Raw genomic sequence first — 19,012 nt, 5'->3', positions numbered from 1 at the left:
CACCCAAAGTAGCGAGACAAGAAATGCTGAAAGACATTTGGCGCGGTTGGTAGACAGTCTGCTGACGGCGGGGGGAGAGGAGCCGAGGTCAAACCTGCGGTGCGGCTGCTTTCTAGTACTTTCTCTTGAAAAAAACAGACCGATAGACATTCGTAGGTTTTTCTAAGAGAGAGTTGGAGCGGTTTTATTCGGGGTTTCTCTTCATTCTCTCGTCCGCCGTCTATCGAGGCTTGCTCTGCGCAGGCAGACGGAAATACCTTGAAAATGCCTCCCATCGAAAATGACACCGGGAAGAATGAACTCAAATCTCGGATACAGCAGCTTATTGACTCCAACCAAGTGATGGTGTTCAGTAAAAGCTACTGTCCGTATTGTGTGAAGGTAAGGTTTGTATTTTATCAAAGGGGGAGCCCTTGCTTACGCTGGCCGGAAACTTCCATATTCTCCCGCGAACTACACGGGCTTGGTCTATTTACTGGGTTTTCCTGGTCACGTCAGTGGAGCCTCTGACTTTGCTTTTATGGAGGCTGAATGCAGTTTATTACAATAGCCAAACCACACTGCACAAGTAACGTCAAACAGTTAAACAGAAGTTACGTTGGGACGATGTGTGTTGGAGATAATATCATCTCAGAGCCGCTTATCTAAATGTGGTTGCACTTGTTGAAAAAGTTAGCGTTTGTTATGTCATATTTTGTAGCCAACTTTACATTGAAGTATAAGACACTGTCAATTCGACACACATCTGTTTACAAAGTTTCCCTGGTTTTTTTGAAGCCCCCACTTTTACGATTTGGTTTATTCTAGATAACGTCACATAATAACATACACACGGGGGGGTTAGCTAACAGTTAACAAGATTATATAATATTTATTGCAGCGAACCTATGTTTGGTGACTAAGTAATGACAAATGAGTGTGTCGACGTCCAAATAAAGCGATTTAAAGGTTATCTTTGCTAATAGGATAGGACGTTTCGAGTTGTACTGCTGTCTTGTGTATTTCTAATAATATCTATCATGTGACTGAGGAAATTGATGGATTATTTTCCACATTTGTTTGTTGTTAGGTGAAAGACCTGTTCAAAGAGCTGAAAGTCGAATGTAATGTGATGGAGTTGGATCTCATAGGTAAGATTGAGATGCTTTCTTCACTTTGCTTTAGAAGTGCAAAAAATTATGCCATGTCGCATTCTGTTACACAGTTGGTACACTGATAACACTTAACCCCATCTATTTAACATTTATAAGACATATATGAGCATTGAATAAATGTTTGACATCAGATTATAATGTAATTAGCATTTGATTGAACAATTGCAAACCATAATTGGAGGCTGGTGTGTAAACAGATGACATATGTAAAACACAGCTGTAACAATATAAAATATGTTTTTATAGAGGATGTTGTCATTGTTGACTAACACTGCATATTCATAAAGAGATGCACATGTCTTTAAATCTGCATCAAATGTGTTTAGGTAGGTGTTATAAACGATTTAATAAATGAGTATGTAGTGCTTATAGATATAAAGTGAAGTGTAGCCAGTGTTACCTTGCTTAATTTCTTATGATGTAGATTGAAAATGATTTTTAATGGTTGAGGTTGTATCCACACTATTGAAAATCATCCCCCATGATGTGGAAGGGATGTTGTCTTCCCCTGCAGCAGCTCCGAACATGCTGAGTCACTCACTGAAGATACCTTGGCCCCGTGCCATATCTCAGTAAACTCTAACCTGCTGCTCTGTCTTGCAGCGTTAATTCTGTCACGGTCTCGTCTATATGTTGAAGGAAGTATATAACTGATCGATGAATAATTGACAAACTTTATCACTATTAAGATTATGATTAATCATAATATTTGTTAACCAACACAACTTCAGTTCAGAAAATTGCGTTGTCTGCATGCACACGACACTGTGCCACTAGATTCAGCTAGATTAAAATTACTTAAAATCTGTGAAATGACTGCTGAGCCAAACTTTGCCCACAAAGAGGAAACTTGACTTCACAACAATCAAATTTTGTAAGACATAGTTATATCTTTCTGCTAAGGCGGAAAAGAGTATTTCCACTGGTACTGGTGCGTGTGATTCTGACCAGTCTGTTAGCAAGCAAAGATCTGACTGAAAATCTCAAAATTTGTGGGAGTATTAACCCTTTGGTGCTTTTTACATGCTTTTCATTCTTTATATTTTGCTAATTTTGGCTGTTTGTGCATTTGATATACATTTTGGCAAAACTGTGTATTTTTGTTTGTACTTAGAATTTCCAGCTCAGCTCCTACAATAAGTCTAAAATACACAATGGAAACAAAAATGTTACATTCATACTATTAAGTGCAAAAAAGCAGTACAAAAATACAAAAACATGCATTGTATTGTTTTTGGGTGTCATTTGGGCTTTTGCTTTGGAATTTGTCATTTTTACTATTTTCCACCTGATGCCCTTTTTGTTACCACATTTGGCATATGGAGAAAGTACATGCTATTGCCACTAGATGCACTGTCACAATAAATGTTGCTGCAAATCATTTTTATACCCTATGCTGTTATTTAAAAAATTCTACTTTTCATCTAGTATATAGACATCATGACAAAAACCTGGCATTCAAAGGGTTAAAATTGTGAAAATTAATGTGTACATTTAAGATTAGTACTGATGCTGGTTAAAAAATCAACCCGGTGAAAGTAGAAAATAATATTCCTGTGTAATATAATTTTTTTTAAAGCTCGATTTTGAAAGGCACATTTTGTGTGCAGAGGGAGTGTATGTATTATTAAAGCAGACCCTAAGGGTTAAATATTGTTAGTATTACTCTTGTTGTTACTGTTATTAGTGTAAACATTGTACTTGTAGTAAGTGGCCATGGTGTAAGCTCAGAAAGATTCTTGAAGGTTTGCTGAAACACAAAATGATACACTCTTTCATGGCATGTCATGCTCCCCCTTTTATTTGCATATTCTTTGTGTAAGGTTGGACTCCTAATGGAAAGGTAGTAAGAATATCACCATATGAAAGGAAGATGTATTGAAGGATTGGTTTTTATTGAACTACCCGATTAACTTGCACTTAAACAATATTAACCCTTCTGTCCAGAGGATGGGACCAACTACCAGGACATGCTGCTGGAGATGACAGGACAGAAAACTGTTCCTAACGTCTTCATCAACAAGACGCACCTTGGCGGTTGTGACAAAACAATGCAGGTGAGGAGCAATTCTGTGCATCTAATGGACGGCTTTAAAAGAGATTTTCTTCTTACTGTAAATGTTTCATATCTCCTTAATACACGATTGCTAAGAAATTTTACACAGTTAAGTGACTTACAGACTCCGGTAACTGCGTATAAACCAGCTGGTTTGGTTCAGGCTGAAGCTCAACCAACTAGTTTTTATTTGCATAAAAAATTACCCTTGACGTGCACAGTGTGTTCTTCCCTCCCAACTGCATATCAAAATATTACTTGGTGGATCTTTGCCACATCAGATATAACAAGAATGAAACGGGCGTAACCTAAACATCGAGGTGTGCCAAGTGGTCATGCTGGTGAGCATCTGTGTTCCTTGTGAGCAATTACTTGAAACGTGAGAAAGTCGCTAACTGTGAATGTGATAATGCTGTCTGAGGCGTCCTGAGGCAGGAACACGGTGGGCTTTCTGGAGGGAACTCTTGTTTTTTGGTAAATATATAAACAGCGTCTGCAATGGTTTGTCTGTGCTGCTGGATACATTATGTTGCGCCACTGACAGGCAAATGTTCTTTAAATGAGTGCAGGCGGCAGGTTTAATGATGTGGTTAGCAGTAACTTCATCTTTTGACAGCATTTAGGTGTTGACAAACAGCACAGGAACCTTTTTGCTCAAATCTAACCACCACAAGCTATGAGCTCTTTTCCATTTAAGGAACTTAATCCATAACACGTTGCTTCACATGGCAATAAGCAACTTGGCAACAAGAAATGTCCCACAAATTGTAATACATTTGAAGAAGGTGACAAAGTAAATGACCTGAATTGTGTTTTACAAAAAGGGTGGCGAATTATCAAAGAAAAATAGGGAAAAATGTACAAAAAATTATATTTGTAACCATAATAATTTTATATTTCAAACTGTGTCACAGGAAGGAAATATACATGTATTTATATATATATATTTCACTTTTTTCAGGTCATTTTCTTGTTGATTTGTTTTGTTTTTTGCTTATTTTCAAGCAATTTTCATGCAACACTTTACCAATTTCTTTTTATTTTTTGGGACGTGTTTTTCATTGCCTTCTCCCCAACATTTTTGAAGGAAATCAAACCACTTTACTCAGGTTTCAAAGGGTTAACATACTGACACATTATACTCGTGTGGATTACAAATACCAGTAGACATCTTTACCGTAAATAAAATTAGTCTGAGCACAATGAACTGAAGGTCTACATTTCAAGAAAAACGTCAGAATCTTGTGAAGAAAATCACAAAAAGAGCTCTGAGCAGCTCTTTTTCTCAGTTTTTTTTTTTTAAAACAAACTTTTTTTACTTCCTAATAAAAGGAAAGCACCTGTGACTCCTGCCAGAATGAAGTTTTTGAGATTCACATGCACAGGAGCAGGTGCTTATTATACAGCACTTGGTGTTAATAATGTTCATAGTGGAGAAAACTGACTCGCAGGTCTAAATTAATGGGATGCTGCTTGGTGAGAGCAGGGAAAGCAGCCTCAGATACAGACTGTAGCCAGAAAACAGGACGATCAGCTGCTGAATGCTGTCATCTCTCTCACATCTCTCTAACGCGAACAAACAAACAGATCAGTCGACATGATTGGCTTAGTTGAGTGAAGTTATTGCCATTTTAAATGGGTTAGCTGTGCCTAGAAACAATGCTTGGTGAATATCGTTACTCATTCTCACATATTTATCAGAAATGAATCACTGGTCCAGATAGAAGTGTCTTGTGGTGAGCGTCCTGACCGCAGCCTGCCGTTTGGTGGTGTCCGGTCTAGCTTCGGCTTTGTTTTCTACAGTGTTCTGGATGCATGTCGTTGATAAGACGACTGAGTGAGTGTGACAAGTGCAGTCAAGCAGTGGGGCAGACAACACTGGAAAGGTGGCACTAACATCGATTTTCCTTTGCCTTTACATGCGGTGACTTCAAAATGTCAGTATTGTTAAATTTCTCAAGTGACAGAGCAGAGGGAACAAGAGACGTGCTGTTGTCATGCTTTTGGTATAAATGATAATTTATTTACATGCTTCACAGAGCCTTCAATTCAATTCAATTTAACACAAGGCACAAAGCACGCACTGTTGATGTTTCCAATTGACACCATGCCTAACCAGCACTGTACAGGGTCAGTTTTAGGGCACAACCAACATGTATTCTGAGTATCAACCTCTTTTTTTGAATAGACATTTTTGACTTATTTCTAAATATCTGCTGGCTAATGCAACCTCAGTGTTGCATTTGATGTCGCAATGATCTGATAAAAAATCAAGGCCAGCTGAAAATGGCTAACAAGAAGCCATGACAATAAACAGTGAATTCCTACTGAGATAGCATTGCTCTTACTGGGACACTTTGTCACAAGAAAGCTCTGTTGAATATTTGATGGTTTTAGTCATTGTAACTATATTTGAAATGAGTTAACGCATTTTGTCACAACTGGATCATACATTTTGTGCAACATTGTGTTAATGTTCCTGTTAGGCTCACAAAGATGGCAGCCTGCAGCAACTACTGAGCGGAGAAAGTGAAACTTACGACTACGACCTGATCGTTATCGGAGGAGGATCTGGAGGCCTGGCCTGCTCAAAGGTGACACATCTAACTGCAGCACATTCACAGTGTTATCTTAGCCATTAACTTTCATGCAGGCTGCAGAAATGTCTTTCGTAAATTACAGATTCATGTAATGTTGCATTAACCTCGGCTCTGTTTACAATAGGAAGCTGCTATGTTGGGGAAGAAGGTCATGGTACTGGACTATGTTGTGCCCACACCAAAGGGAACCACCTGGGGTAAGATACTTCCACTTTAAGATACCGAGTTACATTCATGCCGTGTAGTATATTTTCAGATCTAGTTTGGTTGTTAACTGACCATATCAACCTGTTGTTTAATGTGTTCTGCTGTGGTGATCAGGTCTCGGGGGAACTTGCGTGAACGTGGGTTGTATTCCCAAGAAGCTGATGCACCAGACAGCGATGCTCGGGACCGCCATGCAGGACGCACGCAAGTTCGGCTGGGAGTTCGAAGAGACAGGTGAGGGCTCAGAGCAGCGACCCAGGAGGTCACGAAGGGGGGACATCGCACCGGTTTGGCGCGGTAAATCAGAGGCAAGCCTTATCAATCGACACATGTTAGTGTTCCACTGATTCTACTGATGGGCGTCTATCTGTCTGTACTCAGTTAAGCACAACTGGGACACGATGAAGACGGCGGTGAACAACTACATCGGCTCGCTGAACTGGGGCTACAGGGTGGCGCTGAGAGACAAGAATGTCACCTATGTCAACGCCTATGCAGAGTTCATCGAACCGCACAAAATCAAGGTAAATGAGAGCTTGTGATATGAAGGATTCTTGAATGTAGTTGCACAGATGTTAAACCGGGATTTTTTTCCACTTTTGAGAAACTTGAGCATCAGAAGTTTCTATAAATCAGATATTCAGCTTTTTATTATGTGCCAGCGATGGCTGTGACCGGAGGCATGATCTCATTCTTGTGAATGTGACATCTCAAGAACGCCTCAAGGGAATTTGTTCAAATATGACACAAACATTTACTTGCACTCAATGAGCTGATAAGATTTTGGTGGTCAGAGGTCAGAGGTGAATGTCCCTGTGAACTAATCTGTCTCAGTCTGTGGACGCAAAATGTCAAGAAAACCTTGAGGGATTTTTTTTTCAAATTTGGCACAAACGATCACTTGGACTCATTGATAAAGTGATTCGATTTTGGTGGTCAAAGACAAGGTCACTGTGACCTCGCTAATCTCCTTCTCGTGAATGTTCGGCACACACATCCACTTGGAATCCACGATGACTGATTCGAGTTTTTGTGTTCATTCATCTCATGTATATACTTTGTTATCTCAAGAACACCTTCACTCTTCAAATTTTTCACAAAGTTCACTTTGAATCACGGAAAAACTGATTAGAGTTTGGTGGTCAAAGGTCAAGGTCACTGTGACCTTGCGTCCATCTCATTCTCATTAATGCAATATCTTAAAAAATGCAGGAGTTTCCTCAAATTTGGCACAAGTGTTCACTTGGACTTAAGTATAAACTAAATGGAATTTGGTGGGTGAAGGTCAAGGTCAAGGGGGGGGGGGGTGACGCATCTGTTTTCACAGACATGGGCGTAAACTGTAACTGCAAACTCAACTCGAATTTTCAGCTATTTGAATATTCTTTTTTGCAGAGGATGAATGTCATTTTAATGTGAAGAGTCGATCTTAAATGTCAGATTTGTTGAAGTTAGTATGCTCTGCTTCTGTTTCACAGGGTTTTTTTCAGGTTATTATGAGTAGTTTGTAGGTCTATAATAATTTGTCCATGATTAGAAGAATTGTCACAAGCTGTTGTCTGCGCACCCTCATCCATCCGCTGACCGAAGCTCTGATTATTTGCTGTTAAACAATGCCAAAGCCCCGGGGCCCAGAAAATAGTATTCAGGACAGCCCTTCTTTCCTCCTCACCTGCCAAATTTGCTTATTGCTTAATTAACTGTCTTCTTTAAAATGTTGTCAAGCCTGTCCTGGCAGCCTATTTTTTTTTAAACTTTTTGTCTTGAACAGGTTTTGCTAAAGATTCAATCTGCCTTTTTGGCTGACTTTCAGCATCGTTGTTTGTGGCTTTCTTACTTGTGATAACATGATTACCTGCACCTAAAACAAAAAAAACATCCTGCATCACTCACAAAAAACTGTGCTTGATGATTCAATTAAAATTGCACTTTGTCGTTCTGTTCCTTGCTTCAACAGTATCTCAGAGCTTCTGTTTGTATTTTCTGACAGGCAGTAAACAAACGAGGGAAGGAGACATTTTACACAGGAGCTACGTTTGTCTTAGCCACAGGCGAGAGGCCGCGCTACCTGGGCATCCCTGGAGACAAGGAGTACTGTATCACAAGGTGAGATGCCAGTTACATGGAGGCTGTAACACCACCAGCCTTATCTAATGACAGGCTTTGTTCCTGGAAGCCCCACTTAAGCTCATTTTTAAGACCAGACGGTGTGTTGGAAAGTGTCCTTTGCCACAGTGTGAGATCTCTGAAAACATAAACACGCCCTTAAATTATCTGGATTCTTGTGTCCTCTGCAGGTGGCTTTGTTTCAGGGCTCCCGTTAATCTCACAGCTATCTCAAATGTTATGCATGACCATCCTCAGGTGTCTTTGCCGATTATACTGTTGGTTTAGGGGAACCCACAAATGGCCTCATGCTACTTATTCAGGCCCAAAAAGCCTCAAACAAAGGTTGTTGTGCCACTGTGAAGGTGTTGAGGCAGAAAGGTGTGGACAGAGTCAAGAATGAAGTTCAAATTTAGTTTTCAAACAGCAGCATATTTTACACTTGGAAAAAGCATCAAAGATCATCAGTCTCAACGTTATTTTTAACCAGAAATTCTCTTTTTGCCGCAGTCGCTTAGAAGCAAACAAATGTTTGAGAAGTTAGCGCTGCATTTTCGTGCTTAAGGCCCACTCAGTTTGATTTCCTCTGTCTGTCTGTGTTTCTCCACCAGTGACGACCTCTTCTCGTTGCCTCACTGCCCGGGAAAGACACTGGTGATCGGGGCGTCGTACGTGGCTCTGGAGTGCGGTGGTTTCCTGGCCGGCCTGGGTCTCGATGTCACCATCATGGTCCGGTCCATCCTGCTGAGGGGCTTCGACCAGGACATGGCCAACCGCGCCGGAGAGCACATGGAGGAGCACGGTGTCAAGTTCCTCCGCAAATATGTCCCTACAAAGGTGAGTGTTAACTAGACTGACAGTATTTCAGCGGATTCAGCACTTTCATTCACACACACAGCAACGTGAAGCATGTTTGTTTTAACTTAGCAAGCTGCAGTGGAAATGTGTAGAACAAAATTACAGCATGTTCTTCAGCTCAATTTTTATTAATTTGACCATTTTAGGGAAGATATTTCAACATTTTCATATTAATCAAGGAGCTGGTAGTCAGCAGACATTGAACTGTGCAGATTTATTGTCGTACCCTCGTGCATCATAAGTTTTATCTCGGCTAGACATTTGGCGGAAGCACAATTTTTTTTTTTTTTACATGTCTGACTGTCTTGCGTCTGTGTGTCAGATAGAGGAGCTGGAAGCGGGCACTCCTGGCAGGCTGAAGGTGACAGCCAAGTCCACAGAAACCGATGAGATCATCGAGGGAGAGTACAACACTGTATGTATCGATCAGCTCATTCGTTCCATCTGTTACTGCTGTAGAGTACTTTTGCAATTGTTTTGATTGTTTCTGAATGGGGCCATTTTTGCAGGTAATCCCAAATTGTTCAAAAATAAATAAATAAAAATATTATTTTTTATTAATGATAATTTATGAAATAAATAATGATATTAACAAAATTGTACATGTAAAATAATTGAAGAAATTGTCAAAATGCAATGCCTTATTATGAAATTATTTTTCATAACTGGATTTGATCAGATATAATTTTGTATTTTATGATAGACATTTTTATCTGAAAATGTCCATGTTTTTAAAAGTCTGTTTTTATTTCATATTGGCATTTTTCACAATTTTATTACATTATATCACTTTTCATAATGTTATTCCATTTATTATTATTCCATGTCTGTGGCGTTGTCATCGCCACCCCTTCTACCCCCCCTTCTGTTTTTTCTCATATTTATTGAATTTTCAGTTTCCTCCCAGAGATAGAGGACAATCAATACAATACAAACATCGTCAAACATTATGAGTTTGCTTGTGTTTACTAAAGCATCTGCAGAGAAACACTATGTATTTTTACTCCTCAGAGTTGTTTGTCTTTATTATCTGAGAAACATCTTTAGAATCAATAGCTAACATTAGCTGCAGCCATTCACACTGCCTCTTAACTTTGGCGTTGAGTAATAATTCAAGTTCACAACCCGCCTGACTAGTCAGGCAGCCTTGTTAAGCCAAAAAACATAATGAGATGTTATTTTCTGTTTGTGTTTTTTTTCAGTAGCAGCCAGAAGGCTGATTCAGAATGACTCTGACATTGTTGTTGCTCTAGCTAACATGCTAACTGGATAAATCTGGCAGCAGTCAGAGCTTGCTTCCCCAAGAGGCAGGGGACATGTGATTGGCTGGAAGATGCGAGCATGTTTTCTACACGATCAGTAAATTTCAAATTCTGATGTAATTTGATCTTTGACATTTATACATTAAAAATCAAAGATAACCATCATGTTTTGCTGCCAATCTCAAAAAATGAGAAAGTTACCATGTTGTTCTGAATTTAAGCTGTCACACAGGGTTGATGTCAAACTGTGTAAAATGGTCTGAGAGTGAGAAATATTTAAACAAAGACACTAATATGTTGCAGTACTTTTTCTTCTTTTCTCCAGTTTTGACCTCTTGTATTTTGTCTCAAGCCTTCATTTAGCCATCCTTGTGTAAATAAAATACCAGCTACTTCCTCTCAGGAACAACCCGAGGACTTCCTTTAAACGACACACCTTTTCTTTGTCCTTAAGGTGTTGATAGCAGTCGGCCGAGATGCATGCACAGACAAAATTGGCCTGGCCAAGATCGGGGTCAAAGTCAACTCTAAGTAAGTTTATGATCTTATTGTATATATATTTCTTTTCCTGCATACTGGTACTGCCATCCCTTTACATGGGGCGGCCTGTGCCTTTAAGACTCGTGCTACAGTCATGGTGATTCAGCAGTTCTTGCCGTCCCATGGCTCTCTGCAGGGGTGGTGTGTGAGTGCGTCGGGGGATTTGATAGGGAGAGAGGAGGGGTGTCCCTGTATAGTGTATCAGCTGCTTTGTAATGCTGTAAAAAATGAATTATCCAAATGGAAGTGCTTTTCATGCTGGCGTCATTATGCATACATTGTCAGTATAGATTATATTATTGGACACAAATTGGGTTTATGTCTTTGATATACATTTTCTGTTGTCCCTTTTTTTCTGCTTGAATTTGAAAACTGCAGTTAAGGTTATAGCAATCTAATTAAGTCGCTGTGTTTTGCAATTTGATTACTTATTCCAAGATGAGAAGATAAAGTGGCCTTTTCTTTGAGGATGTTGTCCCTCCACTATTTTGTGAATGACTGAACAGTTCAGCCTATGAGGCCAACAAGGATTAAGACAGCATGAGGCCAGCTTAAAAGAGCACTCGGTGGGTCACATGGACCCAGTCTCATGACCTTATAGTACTCTGATGCAGCCGACACACAGCCTGAGGGCCGCTGGGTTCAGGGGCCATCAGCAGGTTTGCTTTTTCAGCTGCTGTACAGTGTAAATAAGACTTATATAAATCCTTGCTACAGTTATGTTTCTCCATTCTGGCTCACATGACCTTTGGCTCACTTAATTTGATTTCTGCCTTGTGAAGGATACACATTCCTCTGCCGTATTTATACGGCTGTTCTGTTGTCAAGATATATGGAATAAGTAGGAATAAATTCTAGCATTGAGAAAAGATTCTGGTTCAGAATCTGCCTTTCTGGACCGTTTTCCTTAAAAGTAATTCTTCGCTACAAAAATCCATAACATTTTTATCAGTTATGGTTTGTTCTTCCTTGTAACCTCCACACAATTTTTCTACAGGAATGGAAAAATTCCAGTGAACGATGAAGAGCAGACTAGCGTGCCCCACATCTACGCCATCGGAGACATCCTGGAAGGCAAGTGGGAGCTGACACCTGTAGCCATCCAGGCAGGCAAGCTGCTGGCACGACGCCTGTACGGGGGCTCAACAGTCAAGGTACAATAGCACTTAGAGACGCTCACACCATTTTGTTTATTTATTTATATGGTTTATTTGATAGGGACAATGCAAATTAACATAGTACAACTTCAGCCTGTTACAAACAAGCTGTAGAAACTGATGTTTCACATATAGAGTTTACAGCTATTGCTAGTTTCCAACTCTTGTCCCTTGTTAGGCTTTTAATAAAGAAAAAGGAAAAAAAAGATATCAAGATTACATATAATAACTTGCATTCAGTAAGAGTTACAGTAAAGAGACAAAAAGGTGAATATTTACATCAAGATTACAATTACAGCATACAGTTACAGTAAAAAAAATACAAAGACACAAATATCGATGTTACACACACTTACAACACGCAACTAAAAGACATTTTTAAATACTAAATATTTTATTTTGGTTGGTAGTGTTTCACATGTTGAGCCTTTTATGGAAAAAGCTGACTGCCCCAAGGAGGTCTTCCAACATGTGATTTTACAATTGCTGCTCGCTGTGCCCCTGCTGTTCAAACCACTGCTCTGCCTGCTGATACATTTGCACAAAATATCTGGTGCTCAGTTTTGAAGGCATTTAAAAACCAACGGATGAGAATTTTAAAAAAAAATTATCAAAACTGAGCAAATAGTATGTGATAGTGATGCCATCGAAATTATAATTTGTATAAACAAAAAAACTCTATTATTAATTATATCAGATACCTTTTTGTTAATACCCAGAGGGGAATAGCAGGTGTTGTAGCAGCACAAAGAGAGAAAAAAGCACAGATAAAGAGAGAAGAAAAAAAATAAATAAAAAGAGATATATACAACTAGAATAAAAACAAAAGCAAAACAAAAGAGCAAGTAAAGTTGGATAAGTAATAGTGAAAGTAAAACCATCATCAGCTCTTTCTTGATTTATATTAATGATAATGCTCAGATTGCATTGTTGCATTCTGAAGGGGAATTTAATTATAAAGTACATAGAAATTCCAAGTCCACGCAGGTGATCTCCATTATTAAACTGATTTTGTCACGATCAGAAATATTAATGATGACTCAGATGTGCCACAGCAACAGAGGTGGATAGTTTACAGTTTATTGCACCTTTTGTATTTGATTTGGACTTTGCAGAAATAATTGTCTGTTTGACTTTGACACCTTTTTTGATCACAGGTGTGGCAGTCTGAGTCTACAGCGAAAACCTGATCTGCTATATTTACTAAAGCTTATTAAAATACTGTGAAACCTTCCATAAAAATCAATTTCAACCTCAATTATCACTGGAATATTTTGTGACTTGAGGCAGCAAGATGATTCATTTCCCCTAACAAATAGTAATAAATAGTCTGTCTTTGCGCAGTGCGACTACGTCAACGTCCCCACCACTGTCTTCACCCCGCTGGAGTACGGCTCCTGCGGTCTGTCAGAAGAGAGAGCCACTGAGCTCTACGGGCAGGAAAACCTCGAGGTAACACACACACACACACACACACACACGCACACACAGTCACCTGAATAATTTATTATCCGGTTCACCTGAGTGTGAACCTTGTGACAGGCTGGAGTAAAGTGCACCTCTAAGACAAAAGTTCTACTGATTTGGGTAGAAATGTATTTGCAGTGTTTCTCCTTAATTTAAAACTCCTCAGTTTTCTTTAAATTCTCTACATAGCTGACTGAAATGATCGTGTTTTGTAAATGTTTATGCTGTCGTGCAGACTGAGGTGTGTGCAGTTGCCTTTGACCGGATAAAGAACTCATCCAGTCAGATTAGTTTTGTTTGGTTTTCCTGCAAGTTGATTCTTGCAACCTGAATGTGCTTGTTGCTACACTGCCTTGCAAAAGTAGTTACTCCTCTCCTTTTTTGTTGCATTACAATTTGTAATTTAAATTGAGTTTTATGAGGATTTTTGTTAGTAATGGACCCTCAGAGAATAGTCAAAATTGGTGAATTGAAATGAAAAAAAAAGAAAAGTTTTCAAAAATTCTCAAAAATAAAATAATGAAAAATGATGGGATGTTTAAAGTTTCAGATAGTTGTTTAGAACGCAGCCCTGATCTGTACTTCTCCAGAACTTTGTCCCCCACTTGTCTGAAGAGCTCTTTGGTCTATTAGGTGCCACTCGCTTGGTGGAAGACCTCGCTGAGTGGTGCTGCAGGCTCTGGGGCCCTTCAGAACAGATGTATACAAACTAAGGCCATGTGACACTTGGATTGCACACAGGTGGACTTTATTTTACAAACTATGTGACTTTTGAATGTGATCAGTAGCTCCAGGTCTTAATTAGGGGCATCATAGAAAATGGTGTGAATACATATGCAAGCACTGTTTTTCATTATTTTATTTTTCAGAATTTTTTTTAACTTTTTTTTTTCCATTTCACTTCACCAATTTCACTATTCTTTGTAGGTCCGTTACAAAAAAATCTCAATAAAAATCCATCTAAATTACAGGTTGTAATGCAACAAAATGGGAAAAACGCCAAGGGCGCATGAATACTTTTGCAAGGCACTGTATCTGCTGATCTTTACCCTGACTTGTCTGTGCATGTAGATTGGTCATTATGCCAGCCAGACAGGAACCTGTATGGTGTATAATTACACACATTTACAGTAATATGAGCTCCTCTATTCACTCTTTGTCTGCAGCTTTAGTTGAATAACAAAACATTTCCTCTTTATTTTTAAGGTTTAAAGAAGAAAAAAACAACCTACATAAGTGTAATTAATGGGACTGAATGTTGAGGTGATTTTATGTATTGCTCATATAATGTAGCCCATCCCTTTGTGTCTGCTCTGTGTATTCAGGTGTTCCACAGTCTGTTCTGGCCTCTGGAGTTCACTGTGCCCGGCAGAGACAACAACAGATGCTATGCTAAAATCATCTGCAACAAACTGGCCAACGTACGACTATTACTACTTTTCCACACACTATCATGTCTGAGCCCGTAACAACTGGCAACTTGCACACCTTGTTGTGTCACATGAATGATCACGTTGCTGTAACACTGTCACGCTGTAGGATCGAGTCATCGGGTTCCACTACCTGGGGCCAAATGCCGGAGAGGTGACGCAGGGCTTCGGTGCAGCCATGAAGTGTGGCGTCACCAAGGAGCAGCTGGACGGAACCATCGGCATCCACCCGACCTGTGCTGAGGTAAGAGGTCAACTCTGCAGTCATGTATCAGGATTTACAGTAGATCAAGAGGTTCTGCTCATCTGCTCAGAGCAAAGCTGAAAACAGCTCTTCAGTAGTGAAGCAGCGTTGTAAATGATCTAAATACCAGTCAAACGTTTAACAAAGTGCAGTTTTTTTTTTGTTTACTGTAGCGGAATATGTTTGCCTTCTAGAAAAAACTGGAACAGTTAGGACATCCTACTAGGAAAATCCAGGAAACATCAGGGTGTCCATGGTCATGGAATACCTGGAAAAGTCATGGAATATCACAATCATGTTTTCCAAGCCTGGAAAAGTCATGGAATTAGTAAAAATCATTGAAAGTTTTGGAAAAATCATGGAATTGTTTGTAGCGTCATGAAATCATGACAGTAATATTCGTGGATAACCTTCCATGTAACGTAACATTGAGGCAAATGTCTTTTCTGCAGCTGTCGATGTAATGTTTTCATCACGTGTACTATCACGTTCACTTCTCAGTTGTCTCCCTGCTTTTCATCTCTCCCTTCATGCATAGCATCGAGCTGAAATTATGGTTGAATAGTTTGAAGCTAGTATGTTTAAAAAAACTGCCTGGTGTATGCTTGGTTCTTGAAAAGTCATGAAAGAGTTTTGAAATTTTGTCCATGACAATGTGTGGGAACCCTGAAACATTTTTTTAAGGAATACAAAAAAAACTGCAGTAGTGTCGTCACAATACTTGAATTTCTAACTTGTGCAATACATTGAAAAATTATGATATTTAAAATATTGAAGTAATCTGTTTCTTGATGAATGGAACAGAAATCAATCATTCATTCATTCATAACTAAAATCCGAAAAGTGTCAAAGCAGTCTAAGTTGTATCAGACTAACACAGGAGCAAAATGAAGAGAAGCCTAACACTACAGTAATTATGAAACACTGTTTTGTACAACATGTTGCAATAGTATTGTGTTGACTTACCAGTAAGAATGAGCAGGAGATGACAACATGCCAAAGAGTAGAAGGCTTTTTTCTTGACAAACGTGTTGAACTCAAACAGAAAGCGGTGTACGTGTGTAGCTGTCCTGTCTGTACACGGCAGGCTGATTTGAAAGATTTGCATTTGGCTGCCGATGTGCGATAAAAACAAAATTACTGCACTTTGCTTAGCTTTGCCAGGGTCATGAACCTTTTTGCCTCCTGCTAAAATATTTCCTGCTCCCTCGCTCAGCTCGTTTTTCACTCTAAATCTATGTGAATGATCTCATTGTGCCGGAAACAGATTTAATCAGAATACATGAAGCAGGGCAGCCACAGGCAATGGCTTAAAGTATTAACAGGTCTGTTTTAAGAGGCCTCGCATTCTTTTTATCATGCTGTTGAAGAGCAGTCAGGTTAGTTTTATTTATTTATTTATTTTTCACAGATTGTAAGCTGAATGAATAATTGAATATTTGTTTTGTTTGTCCACTGTGATACACACTGTGCATGAATTAGCTTAACTAAAGATCTCAGTGTTACACATTCATTATGTTAATGAAGCACAGTGATAATTGCAGCACATTAGGCTGCTCAATGTTTGATGTTTTACATTACCGGCATTACCATTAAAGTTTGGCCCACATGTCTTCATTCTAAATGAAAGCAGAAAAGTGTTAATTGGACCATGTTGTGTCCAGGTTTAATATTCTTTTATGGGAATACTGTTTTCAACCAAACCACAATGTTCACTCAGGAACCATTCGACCAGTGAGTCTTGGTTTTTATGCGGCGGCTGTGGCTTAAAGGTAGAGCGGGTCATTCTGTAATGGGACGGATGGTGGTTTGATCCCCGACTCCTCCTACTGTGAAAGTATCTTTGGGCAAGATACTGAACCTCAAAGTGCTCCAGATGCTCCGCAATCGGAGTGTGAGTGCATATGAATGGTTACAGAGTAGCAGGTGGCACCATGTCTGGTAGCCTCGGTCGCCAGGGTGTGGATGTGTGTGGATGTGTGTGGATGTGTGTGGATGTGTGTGGATGTGTGTGGATGTGTGTGGATGTGTGTGGAAGGGTGAATGTGACATGTGGTCTAAAAGCGCTTTGACTGGTCACAAGATTAGAGAAGTGCGATACAAGTGCAGACTTTTTACCATTTATGCCTCCACAGCGGAGACATCAGTGGCTGGAGGCATTATGCTTTCGGGTTGTCTGCCCGTATGTTTATATGTATGTCCCATTCTCAGCAACGCAATATGTCCAGAACCCTTGAGGTAGTTTCCTCAAATTTGGCACGAATGTGTACTTGTACTCAAGGATGAACTGATCAGAATTTGGTGGTCGAAGGTCAAGGTCACTGTTACCTCACAAAACATGCTTATGGCAGCCACTCAGAAACTCATACATTAAATTTTGCACAGATGTCAAACGGGTTATAATGATGATGTGATGACATTTTGTATCCAAAATGTCAGCTTTACTGTTACATCATAAAATTCTGCAAAAACACTTCTCTGGCCATGACTGAAACATCAGATTTCAGAAACAGAAGGGGAGACATCTGGTCCGACATTTTATGACACTAATCTTCGGTGTTTACCTTGAAACTATGGTGATTCTAGTTTTTAAGTTTTTAATTCTAGCATGCCTTAAAAAAGTCCAGTGTGCGTTCCTGAAACTTGCAGTTAAAGCTGTGCCTCCTGACGCTCGTTTCTCTTTATCCTTTTAGATCTTCACCACTTTGGAGGTGACCAAGAGCTCTGGTGGAGACATCACCCAGGCCGGCTGCTGAGGTTAAACCCTGCTCGTTTAGCGGGCTGCTTTCATATTAGACTCTCCTACCAACTCCTCTCATCTCAGTTCAACCTGTAAGCCTCACCTCCAGCTGCTCCGTTTACAGAGCAGCTGTTTCTCAGGACAAACCTAACACCGCGGCCAGTTGTCTGAACGAGTGAAAGCACTCATTAAGGCTCGCTGGGAGCTTAGAGGTGACTGAGAGAAGCCAGAGCCGAGGATGTGCGAGCTCCGGCTGAGGTCGTTTTGATATGAGAGCAGCCTGCTGAACAGCGGGGTTACTCTGCTGATGTTTCTACTGGACTCCACCAGCGTGTCCTTCTCAGAGGAGCACCGACACACACACTGCTGCTGAGTATGTGCGTGTGTTTTTGCTGTTTGTGACGTCCTGGCCCGTAACCTTAAATACTGAGGTGGGCAAGGATCGATGTCCCTCTGCAGAAGCGCCTGATGGCGGCCTAAACCCTTCGTCCAACTCATGACTTCAAACACTTCTCATTCAGCCCCTGCATACAGACGGCAGACACACAAAGTGACTTTAGTAAGACAGATTTTTAAAGCGGCGCACAATTAAGGTTTGAATGGATGCACGGCTCTGAATTTATTACTCAATCTGGTCTGTTTGTGTGTGTAGATTAAATGTTGTCATTGTCTCTTCTGTTGAGCTTTCATCATTCCACAGAGATTCCTCTTCCAGGTCTTTCAGGTGAAACTGAGTTACATATAGTTGTCAATACTCGTCTTTGCCGTGTGGAGGCTTTCTCCGCCTTAAAGAGAACTCCCTTTATCTCTACCAAAGTGTTTAAAGTCTGCAGAGAGATCAAACGCCGCAAAATCTACACCTTTGAAACCTCGTGGTGCCGCATCACAACACCTTCAGGCTAAATTGAATGGAAAAAAACAACAACTTGGATTGTACTGAAAAGATATGTTTAAAGAAAACAAACATTTTCACAAGTTTATACTAAATTAATTTAATGCTTGTTTGTCGCTTCTTGCTGTTGCCTCTGCTTTATGTGTATGTAAAAGATATATTCAGTCTTCTAGATGACAGCGTTGTGACTGCTGTCAGCGAGTGACATTGGTCATCTGTATAAATGACTTGTTCGTTGGTGTCAAACCACTGTAGATTACTTCTCTCTCAAGATTTAATAAAGGATGAATTCAACTTCA

General features: G+C 39.8%; 1 protein-coding gene across 2 annotated transcripts; it reads left to right on the top strand.

The window, feature by feature from the left end:
• Positions 1 to 37: 37 nt before the first annotated feature.
• On the top strand, positions 38 to 19,012 carry txnrd3 (thioredoxin reductase 3). Of its 2 annotated transcripts, none has more exons than XM_088083906.1 (16): positions 38 to 381; positions 1,070 to 1,130; positions 3,102 to 3,211; positions 5,697 to 5,804; positions 5,935 to 6,007; positions 6,132 to 6,314; positions 6,399 to 6,541; positions 8,008 to 8,123; positions 8,735 to 8,960; positions 9,304 to 9,396; positions 10,698 to 10,774; positions 11,781 to 11,937; positions 13,285 to 13,392; positions 14,733 to 14,828; positions 14,947 to 15,081; positions 17,775 to 19,012. In XM_088083906.1, exons 1-16 carry the CDS (start codon positions 265 to 267, stop codon positions 17,841 to 17,843), a joined length of 1,872 nt encoding a protein of 623 aa, XP_087940032.1. In that variant the 5' UTR covers positions 38 to 264; the 3' UTR covers positions 17,844 to 19,012. The 2 variants fall into 2 exon arrangements, with proteins under 2 accessions (XP_087940032.1, XP_042355334.2); XM_042499400.2 differs by having other exon boundaries at positions 40 to 381; positions 6,132 to 6,251.

Source organism: Plectropomus leopardus, chromosome 2 (assembly GCF_026936395.1).
Source record: "Plectropomus leopardus strain MGB_pleo_1.0 chromosome 2, ASM2693639v1, whole genome shotgun sequence".
Lineage (NCBI taxonomy): Eukaryota > Metazoa > Chordata > Actinopteri > Perciformes > Serranidae > Plectropomus > Plectropomus leopardus.
This window is presented reverse-complemented; position numbering and strand designations above follow the sequence as displayed.